Source organism: Canis lupus, chromosome 5, assembly GCF_011100685.1.
Source record: "Canis lupus familiaris isolate Mischka breed German Shepherd chromosome 5, alternate assembly UU_Cfam_GSD_1.0, whole genome shotgun sequence".
Lineage (NCBI taxonomy): Eukaryota > Metazoa > Chordata > Mammalia > Carnivora > Canidae > Canis > Canis lupus.
This window is the reverse complement of record NC_049226.1, coordinates 56,752,247-56,778,682: the sequence shown is the minus strand read 5'-3', so window position 1 is coordinate 56,778,682 and position 26,436 is coordinate 56,752,247. Positions and strand designations below refer to the sequence as shown.

Here is a 26,436-nt window from a genome sequence, read left to right as displayed (position 1 = left end):
CATCGCAATCTTCAGGCTCTGCCATCCGCTGGTTGTCCCTGCAGAAAGGTCTTCTCACCACGACACATTGTGAGTAGATTAAACATCAGTAAAATTCATTATGAAGGACATGTGGTCTGTGGCATGTCCCTGGACGCTGCCCCCAGCACCAGCACTAGCATTCAGGGGCAGCTCAGTACTGGTACTCAGTATCAGACAAGCACGTATTTGCAGCCTCTGTGCTAAATGTTGGGATGTTAAAAAATAAAGGTATGAGTCACAGTTCCTGCCCTTAAGGGGTTCCCTAGCTAGTTGGCAAAGTGGACTATCTGTTAACCGCTGGTTGGGGGGAGGCCAGGGCTGCTGGTGGCAGCAGCCATCTGGGACCTCCCCAGGGCAAGGGGCAACAGAAGGGCAGGGGTCACACCTGGGCTGCAGACGGTGCCACCGATGGGGGTGAGCCTGGTCCCTTGTGGCACCTGTGGAGGTGGGCTGACATCCGTGGTCCGGCTGCCAGGGTCCTCTCTAGAGCACAAGGCCACTGCATGGCACCTGCCTGTCTCAGATTCCCAGTTTCTCTGAAGTGTTTTACAAGATGTCCAAGGAAAGGAGCCTATAGGAGCCCCTGGGTGAGAGCTTGGTATGGCTCCAGTCAAGCTTGCATCTTTTTCTGAAATCGAATATGCCATTCCACCCAGACTTCCAGAACAAGCCCATTAGCATTCGTGATGAACTGTCCTATCACAAACTCAATGAAGAAAAGCTCCCTGGAGGCATGTACTGGTGTGGGTGGCGTGGTGCTGAGTCTCTGTCTCCTGCACAGGCTGCTACGGACACCAGAATGAGGACGGCAGTGTCAGCTGTGTCCGCTGCACGAACAGCACCTACGGCTCTGCCTGCAGTGGCCGCCCTGCTGCACCCCCCGCCAGGCCCACATGGCCTGCTTCCCACCGAGGGGCTGCATCTCCAAGTTCTGGAGGAACGGGTGGGCGTCACCCTATTTGTCCCCACACCAGCAGGTGGCCCTCCTCACCCTGGACCACTGTCCGTCGAGGGAACACCCCCACCCCACCCTGCCCGCCCGGTCCCCTTCTCCCTGAGTCTTCTTGTCCCTGCAGGACAGCCATAGGGTGAGGGCAGCTCCGTCTCTATGGCCACTTCCCTTCCTGGCCTCTGGTCTGTGATTCCCCTCTGGGCTGTGTCTCTTGCTCCCTGGGGGTCCTCAGTGGGGTCCCCTGCATGGTCCACATCTGCCCATGGCTCTGGGCTGCCTGGGGAGCTGGCAACACTGACAGCTCTGCTTCCCCACAGTCGCTGGCTGGGGTGCACAGTTCCCGATGAACAGGAGTGCGGGGACGCCCGGACAGCCGAATCTTGGTAAGTCCCTGGCTCAGCAGATCAGAGCAGGACCTCTGCCCATGTCCTGGTGGAGGAAGGGGTCATCATCTCTGGCATTCCGTGCACTTGACCACCTACGCTGGCCTCAGCAGGGCCACAGCCACGGCCAAGGTCACACTGCACTCCAGGTAGGAGATCTATGGACAGGAACTCAGCCTGACCACAGAGCAGGGCTGGGGTCACTAGGCATGGGCAGGCAGCCCTGGCCCTCACACATCCCCCTTTGCCTCAATCCTGGCCCACCCAGCCCCTCAGTCCATGGGAACCCAGGATGTGCATGTGGTTCTCTGGAGATGGGAGGGCACCCTGAGGTCCCCTTGCCCCCCTCCCCTGCGGCTCTTCTGAGGATATGGCACTCATCCTGCATGCACTGCATGCCAGGCACACAAACCTGGTGCTCAGGGGCAGACATGGGACCCTCCTATCTGAGATGCAGCCTACCCAGCCACAGGGGCATGACCCTGCCATGGGGGCCACTGTGGTCAGGGAGCAGGACCCGCCCCAGGAGGGGTCACCTCCTCTTCTCAGATGACCAGGTTGTGATGGAGGCAGAGGGCGTGTTGGACCCAGACTGAGGGCTCTGGCTTTCTGCACAAGTTTCAGGCCCAGCAGCCAGGGCCTCACACTGGCTGGTCACCAGAGCAGCAATTCTAGGGTGGGGTCAGCACAGATGGCCATGACCTCCTGGGACACCGTGCTGGGTCTGGCAGTGAGGGTACCAACAGAGGAACACCAGCAGGTCTGGCTCTAGAGCCTGTTTTCATTGCAGCAAATTTGGGGCAGGACATGGCAAATTAGCTGGAATTCACTACCTCCCAGGTTCCAGCATAGCTGTGGCCACACCTCATGCCTGGGTTTCAAGATCAGAAAGTCACCTCCCCATAGACATTGAAGAGCACTTTCCCCACAACTACCACCCAGAGGCCCCTGCCAGGGGCCCACCAGCCCATCCTGACCCTGTGTAGGTAAAGATGGCCATCTGGGGACGAGGAACAAGCTCCCAGGAGGCAAGGGTGTTAGGGGGAACCCCTGCCTCTGCCCTGAAGGCTTTGACCTGGCAGCCGGGGATATGTGGCACCCCACAGTGTGCGCTGGGTCTTCAGGAAGGAGCTGGGGACCCCAGGCCTGGAATCCCTGTAGCCCCATAGCTGGGTGTGTGGGTCTCTGTGTGGGACCCTGTGAGGGTTCAGGTGTGCATGGGAATCCTGGAGACCCCTGTCCAATGCAGCCCGCCCAGGGCAGTCACTGGCAGCCTTTCCTTTTGCTCACAGGGAGCCCTCAGGTGGCAGCCTCTCTCTTCCTGGGGACCCTCTTCATCAGCTCTGGCCTCATCCTGTCGGTGGCTGGGTTCTTCTACCTGAAGCGTACCAGTAAACTCCCCAAGGTCTTCTACGGGAGAAACAAAGGTATTCCATCTTGCCACGCTAGGACCAGAGCGCATGCCCACTTACTGCCTGGGGGACGCAGGGAAGGGGTGTCAGCCCTAAGGACTCCTCACAAAACAATAAGAAGGGGACTTGGTTGTCATGTGGTTCTTTTGTCAGAATAAGAGGGGCAGCCTCATCCTGGGGAGGCTTCCCTTGGATTCTGTGGGGCCCTCAAAGGAAAGGTATTGGCATGACCCCACCTCAGGGCATTATGGCGGGGTTGCTGATCCCTGGTCTTGGGTCCACCTGCCCACGGCTCCCCCAGCCAGCTGTGTCCTCTCCCTATCCTGCGCTCTGGGAATGGGGTGGGCAGGCTGGTGCAGAGACTGGGGGGCCCCACACTGCCCCAGCTTGCCCTGGGACTGGACACCAGACCTGCCTCCCTCTGGAAGAGTCGGTGTCACTCCTGCTATGCCTTCAGGTGTGCAAGGCAAATGGCCCGGCCAACAGATCTGACCCTTCAGGGGATAGTGCCAGTGGGTGATTAGCCAGGGTCTCCTCACCCAGCCTCCATGAGACCCAGTGCTGGGTGCCTCAGTGGGGCTGTTGCAGCTCCCAGGTCCTGAGAGTCAGGAGCTGGGCCCCCATGCCAGTTGTGTGGGCACTCCTGCTCTGCAGCCATGGTCAGAGAGGTCTTGGAGTGGCTGCAGTGGCTGGGGCAGGTCCGCTCCATGTCTCTCCTCCCTACCACCCCCAGGCAGGGCTTGGTCAGCCTAGGTGGCCACCAGGAGTGCAGGGGTGCATAGCAGCCTCCCCGTGGAGGTGCACAGGGTGGGACGGTGGTGGTCTCCTTGAGGTGGGGGTGGTACCCTCTCTTTACCTGCTGGTACCTTCTGAGGGCTGGGTTGTCGCTTTGCCAAGAGGGCCTGTGAGGGAAGCTTTCTCAGGGTTCTTGGGGGGCCCTCACCCTGAATGCAGGGGGGAAATGCAGCTGGACAGGCACCCCGGGCACTGCTGGGTGGGCGTGTGGAGTCAGGGGAAGAGCCTCTGCAGCCCCGTGGACCCCCTCCCCAGGCAAGAGGCCCCGGTCCTGGGTGAGACCCCTGTGCGACCTCCCGGTGACACCCATGTTTGCCCACAGCCCCTGCTCTGCAGCCTGGCGAAGCCGTAAGTAACCTGGAAGGATGGGCCCAGTGCCCCACGCCGCGGGCCTCTGCTGGGGGCCACCCACTCTTCTCACTGTGCCTTTTCTCCTTTTCAAGGCCGCCATGATCCCCCCGCCACAGCCCTCAGGTATGTCAGTCCTCATCTCAGGGTGAAAATGTCAACATTCTCCTGCTTGTGGGATCGGCCCATCTCCGGGGACACCGCAGGGCTGAGCTCTGCAGGCACCCGGCCCTGCTGCTCTTGGGACTCGGGCCAGGTCTCCCTGCAATCCATGGCTCTCCTGCCTCTTCTTTTTTATTCCTTTTTATTCTTGACATGTTGAGTCTGTCAGGAGAGAAGGAGATTCCCCAGCACAGGGCCTGAGGCCACCCCTGAAGCCTTCGCTTAGCCATCACCAAGTCCCAGCTCAGCCTGGGTGGTGGGTGCAGAGGGCGGGCTGGTCTGGGTGTCAGGCCCTCCCCTGCCCCTCTGGAGGGGCTGGCAGTGCAGTGTTACTGGGCCAGGTGCCCCACCTTGGACGATTCCAGGTGTAGGCACACATTCAACCCCGTTTAGATGACACTATGAGTACAGAGAGGTTAGGTGACTGGCCCGTGGTCACACAGCTACAGGCCATGAGTGGGAGTCTCCTGGCCTCCCCCGTCAGTGCAGCAGTCTGCAGTGTGGACAAGGCGGGCTGTGCTGTGTTCTGGGGAGTACTTGTCTCTGCTTTCTCTAAGGGGACACCATATGCACATGCATCTTACATCTCTCTGTGTTATTCTCCTGGGGCCATGTGACCAATAACCACAGACGGGGGGCTTGAAATCACAGAAATGTATTCTCTCACAGTCCAGGAGGCACAAGTCAGAGATGCAGGTGGGGGCGGGGGGCACTCTCTCCCATCTCTAGGGGACGCCCCCTCCTGCCCTTCCAGCCTCCCTGGGCTGTGGCCACACCAGCCCCTGCTCCCGTCTTCACGTGGTTTCTCCCGGGTCTCCTCTCTCTTTCTCCCTCTTGTGAGGATGTAGGGCCTCCAGCTAATCCAGGAGGATCTCCCTTCAAGATCCTTGACCACATCAGCAAATACCCTTTTTTCAAGTAAGGTCGCACTTGCAGGTTCTGGGGCTTCGGACGTGGGCCCTGCTATACCTCACAGGGCCTCTGTGTCTCAGGAGAGCAGGGCCCTTGCCCAGGCCGAGGGGCTTGAGGAGCAGGGGCACTGAGTGTCTGTGATGAGTGGGGCGGGCATCCGGCTCGTCAGCAGCGGCAGCTCCACACACGGGCCGGGGCTCCCTGCTCGGCTGCTCCCCACGCATGCCAGGAGCTCTAGGGCCACCCTCCCTGTCTCAGGCCCTGCTCTGACCCTGCCTGTCTCTGACCCTGTTTCAGTGCGGAAGCCGCGCTATGTGAGGCGCGAGCGGCCCTTGGACAGGGACGTGGGCCCCGCAGCCATCTCCTCGGTGGAGGCCCGGGTTAGCAACGTCTGACCCAGGGCCCCCCCACCGCTCCGCACACCGCCTTGGAGAGGACCCAGCGCACAAGGGGCAGGTGCTGCCCAGCAAGGCCTCAGGACGGGTGTGGGCGCGGCCCCTGGCTCCGCATGGCGGTGTCCCAGCAAGGGACGCTGGGCGGGAAGCTGCCCGAAGGAGCTCCTGCCCCCTAACAGCTGCACGGCCTGAGGGGCTGGGAGCCATGGCCAGAGCGTGGCCAGATGGGGCCTGGGCCCCTGAGGAGAGACTGCTGGGTGGCACCATGTCTGGCCAAGCAGGGGGCTCGGCTACTCCCCTCGCGGAGCCCATGGTGGGCAGACACCCCCAGCACCACAGGGCCTCCCGCATCCCCTCTGGAACGTGCCCGGACAAGGGGAGGTGAGGGACGAGAACTGGCCACTCCAAGGTGGAGGCGCCCACGGGGCTGTCCCGTAGCACGACCCCCTGACCCTCCCCAAGCCCAAGACTACACATTTCCCAGAGCAGCAGAGGCATTTCCTGTTTCTTCCCAACTTCTGTCAGTTTTAAGCAGAACACTGCTCTCCCCGTCGTCTCTGCCTCGACCTGCTCCCACACTGGGCCCTGCCCCCCCGGAACAGACACGGACCCGAAGCGATGGGAGACCAAGGCCAGGCCCCCAGAGGGACGTGTCTACCTAGGGCCACGTGTACCTGGACCACTGCCTGGGGAGCCTGGGTCGATGACCCCGGGGAGGGCTGTGCTGACCAGTGGTCCCGGACCCCCTGCCCTGGGTCTGAGATGCGTTTCTGGCACTGGCTGGTTCCCGAGGAGAAAGCAGCAGTCATAGCAGCTCTCACGCACTGGGCTGGGCCCTGACCTCCCCAGATTCCATCGGGGCTGCTACCTCCTCCTGCACCGTGATGCCCGCCCGAGCATGGACAGGTTGCGGATACTTGAACCCACGACAGGCCCAGCAGCTGACGGGCACACCAGCTTTAATCAGTGTCAATAAACTCTTCAGGGCTTCCCTCCACCGTTCTTACTGCTCGGTCTGTTTCTCAGTGAGGGGGCCATTGGCCAGGCTGACAGGACCTCTCTCACTTTACCAGGAACGGGTCCTCGTGGGCACTGCCGCTCTTTCCTCTGTTCCCCAGCCCCACCCCCACCCCCTGTCTGAGGAGAAGGGGACCCAGGTGGAGGTTGAGACCAAGATCAGACCCCACCCCCCGGCCAGCTTCAGGGACCACAGCGGGTGCTGCCGCGGTCTGGGCCGCTCTGTACCAATCTGGGGGCTGGGGCTGGGAGCCAGGGGAGAATGTGCAGAACCCTCCAGATCCCCCTGGTTTCTGAGCACGGGGGAGCCTGTCCCATCCTGTGGACCCTTGGGGAGGGAGGGGATTCCCTTGTCCTGTTCCCACTTAGCACCAAGCCTGGCTGCCAGTCTGGGGACAAAACAGGAAATGCAGAGCCATGTGTGACCAGGAGAGCAGGTCCAGCCAGTCAGGCCCTGGCTGGGCCCCCACCTCCTTGTCCATCTCCCACCCTGGGTACAGATTGGAAGCCTGGGCTGAGGCCAACATCTCCATGTCCCTTCCCCAAACCCCCCTGAGCCAGCCTCAGCTTTGTCCCACCCTTGGCAGCAAAGACAACTCTGAATTCGACCTTGCAGCCCCCTCTGGCTCCCATGCTCGAGATCTGCTTCTCCCGACCTTCAAGGCCTCGGTGGCCTGGTGTTTGGGGCCCCCAGCCTGCCAGCCTCCCTGTGCCACTGGGCATCCCCTGGGCCTGGGTGCCACTGTCCTTGAGGCCCCCAAATAGTGGGGAGTAAGGTCACTGGACTTAGCAGCCTTGTGACCCTGACAGGTATTCAGTCGAGAAAGCACATAAGTGGGTGCAGTGGGGCACAGGGGAACCTGAGCCCGGTGTAGGGCAGCTGATAGGGTCAGGGCATCTGCAGGGGCACCCTGATTGGCTGCTCCTTCCATCCCGTGCTCCATTCTCTGCCAGTCCTTACCTGGACTCCAGCCCTCACGTATGAGGCCTATTTATGGGGTCATTGGCTTAGGCCAGAGTAGGCTGGTGGGCACCTGTCCCCTTCTGACCCCCCACCACGTCAGCTGCTTTGGGGCCCCTCACACCCTAGGAGGTGAATGTGGTATGGGGAGGATGGGCAGTTGGCACAGTCCTGGGGTCACAGCTGGCAGCTCACTCACTCGTTCCCTCAGCACTAGGAGAAGCCCCGAGAGCTGAGAAGTCAGAAGCCAGCAAGAGGAAGGATGACCCAGCATTAGGGGATGGGTACACGAGGCACCCCACCCCAGGCAGGACCTTGTGGGGCCTGAGGAGGTGATGTGAGCAGAGGTCCCAGCCAGGAGCCTGGGCATGACAGCCTGACAGGGCTGGCCACAGCACGTCGGGGAGGGGCCACCGTTTGACCTTAGGAGACCTAGGCTTAGGAGGGGCACGGGATATCCTGGCAGGGCTGCCTCATGCCATGGGGCCATGCTGAGCCTGTCCAAAGACCATGGCCCCATTTCTGCCCATATTAGAATCACAGCCTGGACATGTCCCAGAGTCTCCCGTGTCATGTCCCCAGCTGATGGGTGGGACAGCAGAGCAGCTGACAGATCACCCAGCACTGGGCAAGCATGGGTGGGGGCTCAGCCCTCACACCATTAGGCCTCCTGATGGCCTTTTCATGCAGTGGCCATTCCATGGGTCCTTGGAAGCACTTAGAGTTTGAAGCCATTCTGTCCCAGTCCTGGAGTAGAGGGACCCCCTTGGAGATATAGTCCTCGCACCTGGCCAAGGACAACCTCTATGTCCAGCCCAGAACTCCCAGGTGTCTTGGGGATCAGGGCACCCACATTTCAGAGCCATGAATGGACAGGGGTGCAGTGCTCACTGGGGACCTCGTCTTGTCCCCAGCCAAGTACCAAGGCTGCGGGGTCACACGCTGAGAGCCATGCCCCCCCCCTCACACATGTGAATGCACCTGTACCTGAGCAGGCACATTCGTGCTCAAACAGCCAGGTTAACCTGTTCATGTGCACACGCCCATGTACACGGAGAACATGCACAGTCTCTGCGCCTACACAGCACAGGATCTCAGTGCCAGAGGTCTGTACTCTGCTCCCTGGCAGGGAGGCCTGGCCACCGCCCAGATGGCACATTCCTCAGGCCTTCCCTTCGCCTCTGGGCACTGACTTGTCCACTTAGGAGCTCCAGTGACTTCAGAACTTGGTATTCCTAGGAGCCCTCAGGAGGGACAGAAGATACTTCCTGGAGGCAGCATGTGACCCTGACTCATGGTCCCCTTGGGAACCAGAGCCCCATCATGAACGAGCTGGGCCAGGCCCATGCTGAGCCCCCACCTCCTCTCTGAGCAGCTCCCCTGACCAGCACACCTCATCGCATGAGCTGGATCCTCTGGGAGGCTTCCCACTGTCAGAACTGTGGCAACAGGGCTGTGAGGGGCACAGGCTAGACCCCCGTCCCCACTCCAACCCCCACATCCTCCATCCAGACCCCCTCCTTAGCCCAAGCCTTTGCAAGGACCCCACCCTGACTGGCGGAAGCCGTTACCCCCTCTTCAGGAAGATTTCTGGTCCCCTGGCTGTGTTGGCGGCTTCCTTGGGCTTTGGGGCCCTTGCTCCTGTCCCAGCAGCCCCATGGCTAATCTGATCCCTGAGTCCACCCCTTAAGGGTACCCAGCCCTGACCCCTCACCCGATTCCCTGGACCTAGAGGTGGAGGGTTCCCTTGCGTATGTGCACATTGGGGTGCCATGGAAGCAGGCTGGGTGGATGGGGTGGGGGTGACAAGCTAGGCTGAGATTGGGGGTGCTCCTTGGAGGCCCCTCAGAAGGGACGTCCCCCTAGGCAATCAGGTATACCCAGAGTTAGAGAGTGGATCTGTTTGTGGAATGGCGGCTCCATCACCCTGGGGCTGCCGGGGGGAGATTTTACCCAGACATCAGCACCCCCAGACCTGCCCAGGCTGCTGAAGCCTCTGCTGACCCCCAGCCTCACCACAGGCTCTGACCTGTCACCTCTGACTTCCTGCCCTCCACTGCCCAGCCCGCCAGGGCAGGCGAGGACAGGAGGCCAACCCCTCCCAGAGGCCCCAGGCCACGCCCCCTGGCCTGCATGACCTCGAGTGTATAAATACACCTGCCAGAAACCACACCCTGAGAACTCACACCTGCTCCGGACTGTGCGCCGCGTCTAGAAGAGCACACGCATCCCCCGAGACCCACTTGCCTGCGACAGAGCAGAGGGCACACCTGCCAGACCAGCACCACCAGGAAGCCCAGCCACTGGCAGTCAGCCCCGTGGAGGGACCCCTGCCTGGTGGAGCACAGGCTGGCCCAGCCCGGAGGACAGGAAGCAGCCGCTGCTGGGGCCTCACAGCCTGCTGGTGGCCAGCCAAGAGGATCATGCGCAGGCCTTGCTGACCCCCGGCCACCAGGTAAGGCCAGCTCAGCTGGCACCCGCCCCTCCCTCGTACAGGCTCAGGGGGCGGTACCTCTGGGGAGGGGCTGGGAATCTCAGCGCCAGGAACTGATTATGTGGTCCCCCCAGACTGTGCCAAGACCGCTGCCTAGCCTGTGGCCACCACTATCCCCAGAGCGTGGTGACATGTCATGTTGCAATGCTGGGAGCACTCGTGACATCACAGCAATGTCACTGTGATTCATGGCGGTCAGAGTCATCATGTAGCAACGCCCAGACCTTCACGACACATCACCACAAAGTCATTCCACCGGCCCACCTGGACTAACAAGCAAGTGAGGGTCAGGGTCACCTCTAGGGGGCCCTTCTGGGCTCCACGAAGTCTGTCCTTCATCTTCCTCCCTGTTCTCCTCTGGGCAGGACCCATGTGGCAGGGCAAGAGGCAGAGCTGAGCAGAGCCCCAGTCAGCAGGTAGGCCCCCAGAGCCTTGCCAGGGAGACAGAGGCAGGGTCTGCTGTGGAAATGGGACTGGGGCAGGAGGACGACAGCCTGTGTGACCCTGCAGGGTGAGGGTTCATCCCAGAGGATGGCTGGGGCTGCTCCACCTCTGCTTCTCAGGTTAAGGGCATCGCTAGGTCCTAGAGGCCAGCAGAAAGCCCTCATCACTAGCTAGACGAGCTGGCCCTACAGGTTTGGGCGAGGCTGGGAAACAAACCGTCCTCGGGACACTGGCCCCCACCCTGCTCAGGCCCTCCTCAACTTCCTGAAGCCTGCAGGCTTACCCTGGCCCCCGGAGTCCTGACCCTCACCCAGCCAGGCCTGGCACTGCCCGCCATACCGCTGCCCAAAAACCAGATGTGTACCAATCAGGTGTGCAAGCCGGTGGGATCCATGTTCAAACCCATCTCACCTGACTCCTCCAGTGAGAGCTCAGGTCCTGCTGACCTCTTGGCCAGGGGACCCTGGCTAAGTCACCAACCCTCTCGTGTATCCCATGACCCGGGCCCAGCCTGGCGGATCCCAGACGTCAATAGCCACTATTGTGGGTCATTGTTATCAACTTTATTTCTGTCCAGACAGCACTGCCAGGTAGGACAGGCCCAGCAGGAGGTGTCCACTGAACGGTCAGCACAACACCCTGTGCACATGGTCTTCATGCTTAGACCCTCTGTGGGCTGGCCAGGACTCGAGCACCCCCTGATGCTCACCCATCGTGGAATGTGAGGAGGTGGGGGAGGCAGGATGGCAATTTGAACAGAAAGACCTTGACTCTCATACAGAGGGGACTTTCTGGAGCTGCCCACAGGTGGGCAGTGTCCTCCCAGAGATTTTGGGGGCTGGTGCTAGGCAAGAGACATGAGGCGAGGGCAGCAGGAAAGGGGCAGCCTGTGATCACACACTGTGTTCTCCGTTTGTCCCACAGCTCAGAGTCGTGTCATTAGGACAGCAGGTGTGGCACGGCCATGTCAGCCCCCAGTCGGACCAGCCCTACTGCCCCAGCGCCCAGATCCCCCAGCACCCCTGGCTCAGAGAAGGTGGCTTCCCCCCTGGAGTGCTCCATCTGCTTCTCAGGCTATGACAACATCTTCAAGACGCCCAAGGAGCTCTCCTGCACGCACGTCTTCTGCCTGGAGTGCCTGGCCCGGCTGGCGGCCGCCCAGCCAACAGGCCGGCCCGGCGGCGAGGCTGTGCCCTGCCCATTCTGCCGGCAGCCCACAGCCGTGCCCGCTGCTGGGGCCCCTGCACTGCGCACCAGCCACCAGCTGCAGGCCAGGATGCCGGCACACCTGCGACGGGAGGAGCCCGTGTGGCTGGAGGGCACCAAGCTGTGCTGCTGCCTGCCGCCCTCCGTACCTGGCCTTGGAGAGCCTGGCATCGTGTGTGTGGATGTGGGCCTGAGCAAGCCTGCGGAGCCCACTGCGCCCACACCCGCCCCGGGCCCTGCCCGCCGCCAGGGCCGCCTGGCCCGCTGCTGGGCACGCTGCAGGGACTGGAGGCGTGTGGCGCTGGTCACGGCTCTGCTGCTCGTGCTCTTCTGTGTGGTGCTCTGGCCCGTGCAGTGCGCGCTCAAGACTGGGAACTTGCACTGCCTCCCCCGGCCCTCCACCACCATCACCACCGCCACTGCCTTCTCTTCCAGGCCCCTGGCTGACAACTAAGGTCAGCCACCTCTGCCCCGGCTCTAGCTGTGGGTCCCTGGCCCACAGCTGGTGTCACGGGTGTGCCAGCCATTAGGAGCCAGTCCCCTGGAGGAGCCCCAACATCTCCGAGGACCCCATATCCCATGCAGCTCACCTTCCCCCTACTCTGTGGGGCTGAATCCTGATGGCATGAACTAAAGGGTCCCTGAGACCTCCAAGAATCACAGGCTCCTATGTGTCCACTTTCCGAACCCCCATCATGGAGATAGCCTTGATGAGGCTGCCTCCCTATATACTGTGAATGACCTCTGTTAGCAGCCCTTTGCTGAGAAAGGAGAGCACTCACCATCTTTTTTATTCTCACATTTCACCCATGGCTCCTTCCCCAGGCCCCTTCCCCAAGTAGGGCTGGCCCCTTCTGTGGGTGGGTGTGCTAAGGGGGCACAGGGCAGTAGCAGGAGACCCAGTCCCCCAGTGCCCACCCCAAACTGTACATTTTTAAATAAAGTATTTTGTATCCACATTTGTTAAGGTATCCTCACCCTGTGTGCTCTCCTTCCCACACCACTGTGCTTTTCCCTCCCCATTTCAGAGAGCTTTGATCCAGAGGACACCCCTGCTGGACTGAAAGCCCTGCAACTCCTAGGGTGGATAGACCCCTAGGTTCTAGGGTGTCCAAGTCCTGCTCCCTCTGGGCTGTGGATAGGCTCCTCCTCCCCCAGAAGTGTGAGGCTCCCCCAAGAAGATGGGGAGGGCCCAGAGCAGCTGGAGTAGGGTAGGGATGGGCCTTCAGCATACAGAGCCCTCCCCCAACACCCCCCAGTATCCCCAAGAAGTCACAGCTCCACAGCCCTGCTGAGAGTCCCAACAAGAGGGCCCAGGGCCCCAGGACAGACCCCCTAGGATCTGAGGTCTAAAGATGCACAGAAGCCAAGGTGGCGACAACTAGTGGGCCCCGAAGATCCTGAAGACCTCCAGCAGACCGCCCTGGGCAGGGCCTTGGCTGCTCAAACGGTGAAGTGAAGGGCATGAGCGAAGGGCAGGAGTCCTGCCAAACCCATGGCCACTGGCACCAGTGCTTGTTCCTGCTATGAGCCGTGGGAATCCTTCACCACCAGTGAGCCAGGCTGGTTCTGGATCCCAGGCCTCAGACTCCTCATCCCAAAGCTCAATGCTCCCTGCTCCTACTAGCTCTGGCTGGGCTCAGGGAGATCCTCAAGAAGCTGGGCCCCAGGCCCCAACAAAGACACAGAACTGAGAAGGAGTGGTTTTATTGAGGATACCACAGAGCCACAGGACCATCCGTGACAGGAGGGTGTGAGCACAGACTACATGTCAGTGACATCACACCCACCACACACCAGTCATGCACACGTGTGAGCCTCAGGCACATGAGCACCTCACATGCACCTACACTGTGGGCAGCTCGGAAGCCACGGTGGGGGCTTGGGACAGGGAGGGCAGGCACAGATGCCAAGGATGGCTACAGTCAGGTCAGGCACAGACCCACCCCTTGCTCACTGGTCAGTCATGTCACACATACAGGCCAATACCCAAACGTAGCACACACAGGGTCAGAGGTGGTCACTGTGTTGTGCAGGTGGTGACTGGTGGCCTCCCATACCAAGACAAGCCCCTGAAGCCCTGCCTCCCCCTCCTCCCTCACCTGGGAGCCCCAGAAAGGGCAGGGACACTAGCGTGTCCGACTGCCTCTCCCCATTTCTAGGCTTCCAGGACCAATTAGGAGGATCTGAGGGCTCGGGGACTCTTCTTCCCCCCAGCACTCCCCCCCAGCGCCAGTCTGTTCTGCCCTAAACACAGTCCTTCTGAGGAAGGCGAAGCCTCCAGCGTGGCTCCAGCGCCCCCTCCCCGACCCGGGGTGCACAGACGAGGGATCCCCTCAGCGCGGGAGGCCTTGAAGGTTCTCATACACGCCGCAGGGGGCCTCCGCGGTCCTGCGGGGCAGAGACAGGGTTTGGTCTGCACCCGCGCGGGACCCCGCCCCGGGTGCCCCCCCTACGACCTTCCCCGCTCCCGGGGTGGGGGGGGGCACTGCCCGGCCCCCCCACCCTGGGACCCAGGCCTGGTCCAGTTCCCCGACGACCTCCCCACTCCCGAGGCGGCACAGCGTGGCCCTCTTATCCCGGGACCCCGGCCCGGTCCAGCTCCGCGACGACCCCACTCACGCCGCCGCCCGAGGCAACGCGGGTCCAGCGCTGTGGCCGGAATCCTGCGACCTGACGCCCACATTCAGGTAGTCGCGCTCCCCCGGCGGCTGGCGGGGGGAGGTGGGGCCGCCGGTCACCATGGTGATGGCCGTGCAGGCCCCACCCCCGCCCGGCCCCGCCCCCACCCCACCTGCTCGCGCAGGCGCCGCTGCTCGTCCTGGATGTACCGCTGCAAGGCCAGGTACACGAACTTGTACTGCGCTTCGGTCTGCACCATTCCCGAGCGCTGCCGCCGCACCAGCTGGATGGTCTTGGGAACGTCGATGTCGCAGTCCAGACCTGGACACAGCGCGCTCAGGGCCGGGAGGACGGGGCGGGGCTGGACAGGAGGGGCGGGGGCCAGCAGGGGCCGGGGCTGGACAGGAGGGACAGGGCTGGACAGGAGGGATGGGGGCCAGCGGGGGGCCAGGGCTGGACAGGAGGGGCAGGGGCCAGCGGGGGCCGGGGCTGGACAGGAGGGACAGGGGCCAGAGGGGGGGCTGGACAGGAGGGGCGGGGGCCAGCAGGGGCCGGGGCTGGACAGGAGGGACAGGGCTGGACAGGAGGGATGGGGGCCAGCGGGGGGCCAGGGCTGGACAGGAGGGGCAGGGGCCAGCGGGGGCCGGGGCTGGACAGGAGGGACAGGGCTGGACAGGAGGGGCGGGGGCCTGCGGGGGGCGGGGCTGGACAGGAGGGGCGGGGCCAGCGGGGGACTGGGGCTGGACAGGAGAGACAGGGCTAGAAAGGAGGAACGGGGGCCAGCAGGGGGCCGGGGCTGGACAGGAAGGACGGGGCTGGACAGGAGGGACAGGGGCCAGCAGGGGGCCGGGGCTGGACAGGAGGGGCGGGGGCCAGCGGGGGGCTGGGGCTGAACAGGAGGGGCTAGGGCCGGCGTGGGTGCCGCGGGCTCACCCTGCCTGCGGATAGTGTCCACCAGGATGTCAATCACGATGATGGTGCCAGTGCGACCGATGCCGGCGCTGTGGGGACGGAGCGGGAGGCCTGTGGCGAGTGTAGGGGAGGAGGCCGTGGCCCTGCCCCGGCTGGACCTGCACTGCCCGCCTACCCCGTCCCCGATCGCACCTGCAGTGCACCACGATGGGTCCGGCTCCCGGCATGCTGCTCTGGGTCCTGTTCACCTCTTCCAGGAAGCCAAGGACGCCAGATGGCTCTGCCGGGACCCCATGGTCTGGCCAGCTGAAGTAGTGGTAGTGCTTCACTGTGCGCCGTGGCTCTTCCTGGGCAGGGCGGGCTGGTGAGCCGGGCCAGTCTGGGAGTTCCCAGGTGGGGCCAAGCCGGGGGTGGGGTGGGGGGTAGGGGGGTGTCAGAGTGGAGCTGCTGTGACCCCTCATCCCTGGGGATCAGAGGGCACAGGGCAGGAACCTGCAGAAGGCAGGCAGGATTTGCCAGAAGGAATGACCAGCAGGTTCAAGGCCCAGCAGATGGGGATGGGAGGGAACTATAGGGTTCAGAGCCTGGGGGCACTCAGATAGCTCCAGGTGGGCTCGGGCCCCTGGGGAAAGGAAGAGGGAGCAACAGGGTGACAGGTTTAGGGACAATGAACTCTATTTGGGAAAAGCCAAGTGTGAGGGGCCTGCAGGGCCCCCCAGGTGGTTAGACATAAGAAACCAGGTAGAGATGGGGGGCCTGGGAAGGGATCTGTTCCTGCCACAGAAACAGGCACCACTGGCATATAAAAGTCATTGACTCTGCTGAGGTGGCCCATGGAGAGAGTAGGGAGGGAGAGGCCATGTGGATATGAGGTCACCCTGGGGCCAGGGAACTGGGACCTGGGGGCCTAGGGTTGGGAATGTCACCTGCCTGTGAACACTGCCCCGTAGCGCCCAGGCCAGGACTGTGCCCACTGTCCCCACTGGGTTAAGGAACCTGAATTCCATCAAGGCCAGTAGGATTGGGTGGGGCCCCATGAGGGGGTTCTCCCAGGACAGGGCTTCCTCACCCCCAGTGCAGACCTGTGGACTTCTACCACTGTGACTCTGACCCTGCATGCCTTGTGGCCCTCTGGGCTCACCTGATCTGGCCGCCACACCTGCAGTTCCCGCACACAGTAGCCCTGGGCCTGGTACTCAGCCAAGTTGCAGATACGTACACAGCCATATTCTTGGCTGCCATGCAGCTCTGGCCAGTATCGGAAACATTTGTTCTGGGAGGAGGGTGCATTGCATCAGCTGTGCTGAAAGACCACCAGCACCCTTGTCCCTTATGCCCTATGGGGATTTGCATATGCATACACAGGGGCCTTCCAGAGTCCTCCCACCCCCTACCAGCATCCCGAAGGATGAAGGAGAAGCAAGACAGCATCAGCCACCAGCACAAGTCCACGTGAGCACATGATGGGGAGGGGGCTGTCCAAGCTCCTACCCGGCCTCGCTCCACCTCCCTTGTGGCCATGACAATGACCCGTGTATTCTCCTGGTATACCATCGCCCAGAAGGCAGCCACTGTGGTTTGCAGACAGCCCTGGGTGGCGATGTATACCTTGCCCAGTCCATGACCTGGCTTCGCCTCTGGATCACTCTGTAAGGGGGTGGGGGTCAGGTGTCCACTCTTTACAGGATTTAAAGTGCAGAGAACAATGCAAATCTATGCAAATGATGTACAATGTAGCACCAGGTGGTTCACAAGCAAATCAAAGCAGCACCACCAGGTGCCTCGCACATGGCCCCTCCTGCCCTAGGCTAGGGAGGAGCTTAGGACCAATATTTAGTCCAGCCCATTCTGAGAACCCCTTGGAAACTGCCACAGCCCCTCTCTCCCAATCATGTCTCCTGTCCTGCCAGGGTCCATGATCCCTGGGGGACCCAGATCTTCCTGAGCCTGTCAGCAAGAGCTCTAGATTCATCATAGAGGGATAGGGTGACTGGTATGTAGCCAAACATGGCTCAGGTTGTCCTATGTGATCCATGCTAGGCTCTACATGCAGCTGGCCACTCACACGTGTCTCTTGCACACCCACCCTGATGTAGTTGGCATTGATGTAGTCTGCTCCAGGCACATTGTCGTCCACATCATGCAGAGTGACACGGGTGGTATCAACTGGGAAGGGGAAGATGCTGCTCAGGTTCCCAGAGGAGGAAAAAATAGACCCCACCTGCCTCCTTGCCTGGGGACCCCACGCTGAGCAAGATGAGGGAGGGAGGGGCTCTGAATGTGCAGAAGGCAGAGTCACACTGGTGGTGGGAACCCATGCGGCCTCAGCCCACACAGGGCTCCTCCTCGCCAGATCGGTCCTGCCCCCAGTGTGGCCCCGCGCTTGGCCCTCACAGGGAAGGATGTTCTTGTAGCGATTCTTGGGCTTGTTTTCCAATCGCTGTCCCTCTTTCCGGGGATATAGGAGCCGACATTCCTGCTGCTGCAGCATCTAGGGGAGGGGTCATGGAAGCCTCAGTCTGTTGTTCCCCAGAGCCTTCCACAACCATCCTTCCTGTCCTGACCCTCCCCCCCGACCCCCCCTCCGCCGCTGGCCCTGGTCCAAGCCCCAAAGGATGGGAGTCTGTGGGAGAGTGAACAGTGGTGAGGGGGGCGGGCACCTCAAACTCTTCCCAGAAGCCCTGCTTGGCCTTCTCACTGGCATCAGCAGCCCTGTTGAGCTCCTGTACTCGGCTCTCGATGCTTGCGGCATTGATCCTCGTGGCCTTGAGGGGCTGGCCGGGAGAGGATGCGTCCCTTAGCAGGGCCCAGCAGACCCCACAGCGCCTTCCCCCGGGGCAGCTACCCTGGCCCCACACCCTTTCCCCTGGGTACCGGGGTCCCTTGGGCCCTCCCCACCCCAGAGGTGAAGCTCACTCTGGGTCCCAAGGCATCCCCTGGGCTCTGGGCATACCTGCTTGAGATGAACCACAATCCCCGACTTCTCCACCATGGGGTTCTTCCTGTAGCGCTCCACCAGGTCTCTGAGGGTGTCGAACCGTTCCCCACCTCCTATGTCATACTTCCCATCTGGCTGTGGGGGCGGCAATGAGGGGCCTGGCCACGACCCCCTCCCCTGAGTCACACCCACCCCTGCTACCACCTCCCACCTGGAAGTGGATCATGATGTGTGTGACCCGTGGCCGGCGGTCTTCCTTGTCTGGCTGCTGTGTGAACACAGACAGCACGAAGTCCCCAGGCTTGCTCTGACTCTCCCGTACCAGGAAGGTACCTGGACGTCCTTTTTCCATCAGCAGCTGCTCGGCCTCCTTGCCAGACAGGTGCCCATGGTACCACCTGGCCCAGGGTGTGGGGTTCGTGGGGGACACAGGTGAGATGGGGCTTTGGCCTGGCTGGGTGAGGGGACACAGACCCACATGCAGCCAGAAGGCTCCAAGCCAAGACAGAGGGAGACGGACAGACCCACCCAGATCCCCTCACCCAGGCCAGCCTGTCTACCCTGCCCTACTCTCTGACTCTCCCTACCTAGGAGCAGGCAAGCAGAAGGCAGGACAGGTGGGGCCTGCAGGGCCAGAGGTGGCCACCAGGTGGCAGCCTGGCTCCAGCAAGGAGGGTCAGGGCCACCTTCCTAGACCAGCCCCACAGCCCCACCACCCCTCCCTGGCAGATGCAGTTCCTTCAGGTCTCAGCAGTGCAGGTCGGGAAACTGAGGCTGGATGAAACCGTTCACCTGAGTCACCAGCCAGGAGGGTGGGCATACGACTGGCTGCAGGGCTCCAGCTGCTCACGCTGACCCAGGGGACATGAGTCTCAAAACCCCAGGGGACGGCAGCATGCAGGACTCCCTCAGCTTTGCTGCAGCAGTGCCTAAGCCTGGCCCTGAGCCGTGGAGCACAAAAGAAACCAGAGGCCTTGCCCAACAGGCCCTGCCCCAGGACATCTGCATGCACATGGTCACAAACACCCAGATGTCTGCTGCTCACCGCTCAGATATGGGGTCCTGGCAGCCCAGGGGGTGCCTGAGCTCAACGGGGGCCCCGCTGCGCTCACGGAGCAGCCCCCCATGCTGGCCTGTGTAGTGCTGCACCAGCTCCGCCAGCGTGGCAAACTTCTCCCCACCGTAAAGATCATAGTAGTCGCCTGTGTTTTGGATCTTGACGTGGGTCACTTCGTCATGGCGCCTAGAAGGGCAGGGACACCAGTCACTGTCATGGATGTGTGTGGGGGAGGCATGCTCCCACCAACCCCCTTCTTCCCATCACCACCCTCAGCTTCCAGAACAGTCCTTGAGCTTTTCCTGTGCTGTTATCTCTGCCTCTGTGGTTCCCCTGCCAGGAAGAGCCAAGGCCAGGCCCTTCCCCATCCCGCAAGCCTGAGAGCCCCCCCGCACCTCCCCGGCTGGTGGGTAACCCACCCCCCCGCTGTCCCCCTGTGCCGTCAGGACTGGACTTGCAGACCACAGGCCAGACTCTCCCTGAGCCTGGAGGCAGACACTGAAGCGACCCTCCGTGACCCAGACCACCTGCCTGGGGACACGGCCCCCAGGATGGCCTCTCCAGGCCTCGCAGCACAGGAAGCTATGAGGGAAGGCTCAGGGGAGAACCTCAGTCTCCAAAGTGAGAGAAGTCCATCCTGACAACTAGCCTCAGGCCCACCTGCTGCCTCAGTTTAGCAGAGAAACTGGAAAGATCTAGAGCCACCCCAGCAGATCACCACTCTTTCCCACAGACTGACCCCTTCCCATCCAGGGCCAACACAAGTCTGGCTGTCCACTCTGCTGCTTGCAGCCCCTCCCCATCCCTGTCTCCACACAATGGGCCTTTCATGGCCTCTGGCCAGACCCTCAGTCGGCAGCACCCCCAGGAGATGGGGTCATAATCGTGGGCCATTGAGGCCCCCTGCCCAACACACCAGAATCCTCAGAGGGCAGGAGGGAGGTCCTGCCAACTCCCCAACCTCACTGAGCCCTTCTAAACGATTCCCTCCTGTCCAGAAGCCACCTGGCCAGGAATGCCTGCTTCCCCCCATCCTTGCCAACCTGTTGGCTCCCCACCCCTGGTGGGGATGCTGACTTCCTAGGGTGGGGGTACTGATCCCCACCTGTCCCCCAGCTTAGGGTGTTGGAATCCCTTGAGCCTCCTGGAGCCTCAGGCCTGTCCACACCAGGCTGCATCACCCATCCACCTTCACCCACCTGACAGACAATGTGAAGCCTCCCGGGCAGCTCTTGCTGGGTCTCGCCAGGAAGCTCCCGTGCTGGCCCCTGGATAGGAGCAGCTTCTCTGCCTCAACTCCACTGATGTTGGGGTGAAACCACCTGGAATGAAGACCACAAGTTGGCTATCCCAGAGAGCTAGGATGTACCCTGTATCCCCCCAGCCCCACCCAGAGTCCTGGCCCACACCCAACCTCCACCTGGTGCCTGCTGTGGGCCTCGTGCTTACCACCTTCCATGGTCTGAGGTCTGTGGGGAAGGAGGTGGAGCTATGGGGTCCCAGGGATATAGATGAGCAGAAACTTTCCTACAGCTGGAGGGTGGGTGGGGTGACCACCACCATCAGGATCCTCACCTTTTTTTTTTAAGATCTTATTTATTTATTATTCATGAGAGACATAGGGAGAAAGAAGCAGAGACATAGGCAGAGGGAGAAGCAGGTTCCTGACAGGGAGCCCTTTGTGGGACTCGATCCCAGAACTCCGGGATCACGCCCAGCCGAAGACAGGCGCTCAACCACTGACCCACCCAGGTGTCCCAGGATCCTCACCTTAAACTCTGTGCCTGGTCCTTCTGGCCCTGTCAGGGCATCCCAGCTTGGCCAAAGGCACTCGGGGAGCCCCAGTGTCACCAGGGCTTCCTTCCTGCCTTTATAGCCCCATGAGCAGACCCTGTCCACTCTATGCCTCCAGGCGTGGTATTGGCCACCACCTTCTCTCATGGGGCACATGCTGCAACCTCAAGGACGGCTTCCCCAGCCCTGGCTCTCCTCAGAGAGCCGCAGGACTAGCTGTTTTCTGCTCCGCTGACCCACAAGCACAAGGCTGAGAGAGCCCTCTCACTTCTTCTTCTTTCCTGCTTACTCTGCCTTATTTTTCTCATAGTATTTGTCACCTCCTTGACATACAGGATGTATTATTGGCTTACTGTCTATCTCCCACTCAAGCATTTAAGCTCCAAAGGACAGAGACTGTTCTGCCTGGGTATTAATGAATATGCCTGAATTAAGAAATGAATGAAAAGGGGGGTACCCAGGTGGCTCAGTCAGTGAAGCTTCTGACTCTTGGGTTTGGCTCAGATTGTGATTTCAGGATTGTGAGATCGAGCCCCCTGTTGGGCTCTGCTCTCAGGGGCAAGTCCGCTTGAGACCCTCCTTGTCCCTCTGCCCCTCCCTCCACTCCTGCTCTCTCTCTAAAATAAATAAATAAAATCTTAAAAAAAAAAAAAAAAAAGAAGAAGTGAATGAATAAGTAAATGGATGGCAGGGGTACAGGTGGATGGGTGGCCTACACCTGAGAGGAGGGTCAGGACAGCTGGCAGGTTCCGCCACCTGTGGAGCCCAATACAGGCTGAGTCCTGTTGGTGAAGGACTAGAGGGGCTGCAACCCTGCCTCCACCCCCCAGCCCTGCCTCCCTGGGACTGGCCAGAGGGACTAGCCAGGAGGGCCCTTGCTCAGGGCTGTGGATGAGGCCACAGCCAAGACCATAGCTGCTATGTTCTTTACCCTGGTAGCTCTGATGTCCCCTCTCAGGGCAAGCTTTTTTTTTTTTTTTTTTCAGGGCAAGCATTTAAAGCTCAGGTTTATTTTATTTTTATTTTTTGAAGATTTTATTTATTTATTCATGAGAGACACACAGAGAAAGGCAGAGACATAGGCAGAAGGAGAAGCAGGCTCCATGCAGGGAGCCCGACATGGGACTCGATCCCGGTTCTCCAGCCAGGATCATGCCCTGGGCCGAAAGCAGATGCTAAACTGCTGAGCCACCCAGGGATCCCCCTAAAGCTCAGGTTTAAATCTGACCCAAGAGATAGGAGCAAAGACGATCCTGCCCTGTAGAAATCTTTCTAGAATGGAAATCAGACCACATGTCTAAAGCCCCCTGGATCCCTCCCTCTGGGTCTTCTCCTCCTTCAGGGCCTGTCCTAACTCCTCTAAGGAGCCATCTGTGCACACAGTCTATACCTGTATGTCCCACACAGCAGCTTCCATGTGAATGTAAATGAATTAAAATTCAACAAAATCAAACCCGGTTCCTTGGTCACACTGCTACACTTCACTGCTGAGAGCCACATGTGGCTGGCAGACACTGTTGACAGTGCAGGTAGGAAACGTTTCCATCACCACAGAAAGCTCTGGTCTGTGCTGGTCTGCAAGCTCGTCCTTGCCTGAGTCCTCACAGGTCTGTTCCCCTCTGCCCTCCAGCCCCACTGAGACCTCAGCTCTCAGAGTGTCATCTGTCTCCAGGGCCTGTGGTCAGGCCTCTGTCCTCAGCAGCACCTGACAGACACGGGTGGTTATGCCTCCTTCTAGAAATATTTCTCCAGAATTCCACACTGCCCAGCTCTTCTGCTTTCCCTGGCTAGAACCCTCTGCTGGGCCCTCCTCTTTCTGACCTCTCAACGTCAGACTCCCCACCTGAGCCCAGCATGTGTCGACACATCCATGTGCCTTCTATACCTCTCACCCCACGTGGGATCTGAGCCTCAAACTCACAAATACTTCTTGGTATCTCTCTTTGGAAAGGTAACATTTCTATCTTTCATTTGCAAAATTTAAAACTCCTGGCCATGCCCATAAACCATAGTCCTCACTCAGGGAAGGGGACACCACTCACTCATAGCTCAGGTCACCAACCTGCAGCCCCTCGGTGCTCTCTTCTCCAGCAGCCTTGTGCCCTATCTTCCAAATGCACAGAACCAACTGCCTGTGCTGGGCACGGTGTATAGTCCCTGCATTTCCCTGCAGCCCCACTGCTCCCCTACCTTGTTTTTTTTTTTTTTTTTTTTTTAAGATTTTATTTATTTATTCATTAGAGACACAGAGAGAGAGGCAGAGACACAGGCAGAGGGAGAAGCAGGCTCCATGCAAGGAGCCTGATGTGGGACTTGATCCCAGGACTCCAAGATCACGCCCTGAGCCAAAGGCAGATGCTCAACCGCTGAACCACCCAGGCGTCCCTCCCCTACCTTGTTAACAGCCCATAGACACATACACAATTTGTGTTTATCACCTTGTGCCTTCACTGAGGGCAGGCTCCCCAGGGTCCATGTGTTGATTCAGAGAGGCCTGGAAGCCCAGATGACCTGCCCAGGGCCACCTGGCCTGAGTAACACTCCTGTTCACACTTTCCCTGGGGGAATCAGGGACAGGGCCATCCAGGTACTTCCTGGACTTGGCCTGAGACTACTGCTTTGAGGTCCCTCCCACACTGGCTTGTGGGGGAGCCAGACCTGGGGCAATTTTTGGTCAAGTGGTCCGGCAGCTGAGGCTGCCAGGGAAGGCTTCCTAGAGGCGGAGATGCCATGTGGTGACCTCCAGAGCTGGTCACAGGAAAGTGGGCGGCGAGACCACCAGGAACAGGGCAATGGCTTTCTGCTGTCCTTGAACCGTGATGAGACAGCGTGGGGTGGTGGTGGGGGGAGGACTAGAACCCAGAAGAAAGCTTCCAACCCCCTCCACCCTGGGCCACCTACTCTGTTGAACCACATCCTGTGCCCAGATGCCCCCTCCCCCCAGCCCCAGCAGGCAGCCTCCGATTCCAGTTCAAGATGGGCAATGCCCAGAGTGTGGGGGCAGGGATGGAGGGTGGAGGCCCAGAATCAAAGCCACAGAGAGGGGTGAAGGGCACCTTGGTGTCCTTTCAAGGATTCTCAATCATACTTTCCGTCCCCCTTGCCTCCCCACAAACTGTCACTGGGTCTATCAGGTGGAAATCTTCAGGGGTGGGGCGTCCTGAGAACTTGCAGCCACTCCTACCAACGCGCTCCAGAATCTCAGGCTGAGGCAGGGCCTCACATCCCCCTAGCCAGACCTGGAGGTGGAGCTGGGTGCCCAGCAGGCCAGTGAGGCTTGCTGCCCCTGGCTACAGGGGTGGGAGGTGGTAGGGAGGCTACAGGTGCCCATCTCTAATCCCTGGACCCTCTCTGTGCCAGAGCGCTCCCTGCCCTGTGACGGGTCAATGACTCAGCTCTGCCTTGGTGATGCGGCCTTGCGGTCCCAGGGAGGGGAGGTAGGTAGGGTGAGCAGCACATACTGGGCTTCCCACAGGTCCAATGGCCTGGCACCCTCAGGCCCGCTGGACCCAGTCAGTGCTCAGGAACCCAGGAACAGACCAGGCCACCTAACCAATCAGCTTGAACCCATGCTGGCCACTGGCTGGCCTCACTCCCTGCACAGCCTTGCTGCAACCCTGGGACCCTGGGAGGCATGCGATACAGATGCTGGACACCCCGCAGGGCAAACACTGTCGTGGTGATGGGGCGTACACAGGCCAGTGGAGGGGGTTCCAGGCGTGAGGACTCTAGAGCACACGCAGTGTCCTTCCCCTCTCCCTGTTCCCAGCCCCCAAGAGGAAACCAAACCAAGGTCTGCCTGTCCTATAGAGAACTAAACTAATCAGAGGTGCACTTTCCTCTCCAAGCCTGGGAGCAGAAGGAGAGGTGGAGGGGGTGCAGCAGGCCCACCACCCCATCGAGGGATCCAGCCCTTCCCAGGTACCAGTACTAAGACACCTGCACCCAGCCCTGCCCCACAGAGAACAGTGCCCATTGACCCGCAAACCACAGGGCCACAGGAAGGGGACATGACGTGGGGGCGGACACAGGGGGATCGACTGTACTGCCCAGGCCTGATAGGGGTGCAGGCCATAGAGTGACCTCCAGATGGTCACCATGGGGTGGGGCAGAGAGGGGCTGGCAAGGGCAGACAGAGCCCCACCCGGGGCTTTCCCAGGCTGGCACAAGGTCACATGCACATGACACAGATGTGGCCTTCGCTGAGCACCAGGCTGAGGCTGAGGGGAGCCTGAGGGGTCATCCCAACCAGACATCTAAACCCCCTCCTCCCCAAATTTGGGCTGTTATCGACAAATTCCTGAGATCCGACTGAGTTCCGATATTTCTGAGCCTACAAGGGCTTATGACCTTGGTGGAGGCCAGTGTGCCTCGTGCATCCCTCCTAGGGATACTGGGACCCTCGTTACTGAGCTGTTGCTGGCGGGAGACGGGTAGAGACAGGGGTCTCTGCCTGGGGCTGCGGACCTTGCCCAGGCAGGGAGACACCCTGTGGACCTTCAGATCAGAACTTGTCTAGCTCCTCACGGATTGAGCATGGCCCCTCCTGTGACCTCTGGCTTCAGCAAGCCCCCAGTGATGTGTCTCCCACTTGTTTCCCCCACACACAACCCGACATCCCCATGCAGGCTAAGAGTCTGAGCTCACACACGTGTGTGCACATACCCATAGAGCAGGGACCCACAGAAAGGGCAGGGTGGACCCACTTCTTGTCACAGTTCCCATTTTTGCCTCATCCCGGAGGCTGGAAGCTGGCCTGACCTGTGGCTACTTAGGCTCTCAGTCCCCACCAGGGAGCTTGGCCTCACACCTGGCCCTTAGGAGGGTCTGGAGGAAAGATGAGTCCAGCCACAGAGGGCTGGTCCTTGTGACTAGACCCTCAGGAGCCCTATTGCCCTGGGTTTTGGGCCTAAGGAAGGCAGAGTGACCCACACCTGGCAGGATAGAAGCCCAGTGGCCAAAAGGGAGCCTGGAGCAGGGCAAGGGGCACAGGGGAGGGAGAGTGGGAAGGGTCTGCCCATTCTAGGCTCCAACCCCTGCCACCCACCCCTGTAGGGGCCCTTCTGGTCCCTGGGGTTGGAGTGCTTCTGACCTCCACCCAGGCCACCCCTGCCCCCCTTTTGGAAAGAGTCCTTTCCAGCTGCCTCCTGGGCCTGGGGCCCTGGTGTGGGGCCCTGGTGTGGGGCCCTGGCTGGACAGAGAGGTCTCGCCAAGAGGTCTGGCCTGGGGGCAGGTCTCCGCGCTACCCGTCGGTGCCCGTCGGGCCGGGCACCGCCCGAAGCGCATCTCCAGGGGTCGCAGGGTCGAGCCACCTAGCGGCCCTGGCTCACCTGCGCGAGGTCATGTCTGCTCCGAGCCCGGTGCCAGGCGGGTCCGGACGGCCGCGCCCTCGAGCCTCGGAGAGAAGGCCCCGCCCCCCGGAGCCCCGCCCCCCGGAGCCCCGCCCCCGGAGCCCCGTCCCGGGACTTCCTTAAAGGCGCCGCGCCCGCACGTGTGCCCTGTGCGGGAGAAGTTGGGATGAAAGCAACAGTCTTCGAGGGCATCAGACTTCAGAACCAGGGGATCACGCGGCCATTCCGGGCTCGGAGGGCGAGGTTGCGGGGCGGCCGGG

General features: G+C 61.0%; 3 protein-coding genes across 20 annotated transcripts in view; 2 read left to right on the top strand and 1 right to left on the bottom strand.

Moving 5' to 3' along the window:
• The window catches only part of C5H1orf159 (chromosome 5 C1orf159 homolog), a 37,142-nt gene extending 27,352 nt beyond the window's left edge, over window positions 1-9,790 (top strand). For 7 of the 16 annotated variants that reach the window (XM_038537553.1, XM_038537558.1, XM_038537557.1 and 4 more), the window contains 7 exons: window positions 1-69; window positions 803-964; window positions 1,291-1,356; window positions 2,649-2,783; window positions 3,886-3,911; window positions 4,007-4,037; window positions 5,283-6,382. In XM_038537553.1, coding sequence (XP_038393481.1) covers window positions 1-69; window positions 803-964; window positions 1,291-1,356; window positions 2,649-2,783; window positions 3,886-3,911; window positions 4,007-4,037; window positions 5,283-5,380 — 587 coding nt within the window. In that variant the 3' untranslated portion in view covers window positions 5,381-6,382. Of the gene's footprint in view, window positions 70-802; window positions 965-1,290; window positions 1,357-2,648; window positions 2,784-3,885; window positions 3,912-4,006; window positions 4,038-5,282; window positions 6,383-9,522 lie in introns of those variants that run through there. The other 9 variants (XM_038537565.1, XM_038537562.1, XM_038537552.1 and 6 more) reach the window with 4 other exon arrangements.
• Window positions 9,675-12,464, top strand: RNF223 (ring finger protein 223). Of its 2 annotated transcripts, XM_038537570.1 has the most exons (3): window positions 9,763-9,813; window positions 10,218-10,268; window positions 11,221-12,464. In XM_038537570.1, the coding sequence occupies exon 3, from the start codon at window positions 11,261-11,263 to the stop codon at window positions 11,954-11,956; it is 696 nt and encodes a 231-aa protein (XP_038393498.1). In that variant the 5' UTR covers window positions 9,763-9,813; window positions 10,218-10,268; window positions 11,221-11,260; the 3' UTR covers window positions 11,957-12,464. The 2 variants fall into 2 exon arrangements, with proteins under 2 accessions (XP_038393497.1, XP_038393498.1); XM_038537569.1 differs by lacking the exon at window positions 10,218-10,268 and having other exon boundaries at window positions 9,675-9,813.
• A 729-nt stretch (window positions 12,465-13,193) lies between these two features.
• LOC100683481 (tyrosine-protein phosphatase non-receptor type 11-like) lies at window positions 13,194-26,228 on the bottom strand. Of its 2 annotated transcripts, XM_038537549.1 has the most exons (15): window positions 26,156-26,228; window positions 20,231-20,353; window positions 19,020-19,217; window positions 18,186-18,372; window positions 17,990-18,109; window positions 17,697-17,810; window positions 17,431-17,527; window positions 17,123-17,202; window positions 16,528-16,683; window positions 16,178-16,309; window positions 15,229-15,383; window positions 15,058-15,125; window positions 14,297-14,445; window positions 14,125-14,213; window positions 13,194-13,893 (listed from the first exon to the last, which is right to left on the bottom strand). In XM_038537549.1, the coding sequence occupies exons 1-15, from the start codon at window positions 26,167-26,169 to the stop codon at window positions 13,839-13,841; spliced, it is 1,737 nt and encodes a 578-aa protein (XP_038393477.1). In that variant the 5' UTR covers window positions 26,170-26,228; the 3' UTR covers window positions 13,194-13,838. The 2 variants fall into 2 exon arrangements, with proteins under 2 accessions (XP_038393477.1, XP_038393478.1); XM_038537550.1 differs by lacking the exon at window positions 16,528-16,683.
• Window positions 26,229-26,436: the final 208 nt, after the last annotated feature.

Excerpts from the sequence above, each read along its gene's own strand:
- LOC100683481 (XM_038537549.1), bottom strand. Across the intron at positions 18,110-18,185 it reads ACATCATGATCCACTTCCAG|CCAGATGGGAAGTATGACAT; the intron begins GTGGGAGGTGGT and ends CCGCCCCCACAG. Across the intron at positions 14,446-15,057 it reads GGACACTATCCGCAGGCAGG|GTCTGGACTGCGACATCGAC; the intron begins GTGAGCCCGCGG and ends CGCTGTGTCCAG.
- RNF223 (XM_038537569.1), top strand. The coding sequence starts at position 11,261 with ATGTCAGCCCCCAGTCGGACCAGCCCTACTGCCCCAGCGCCCAGATCC.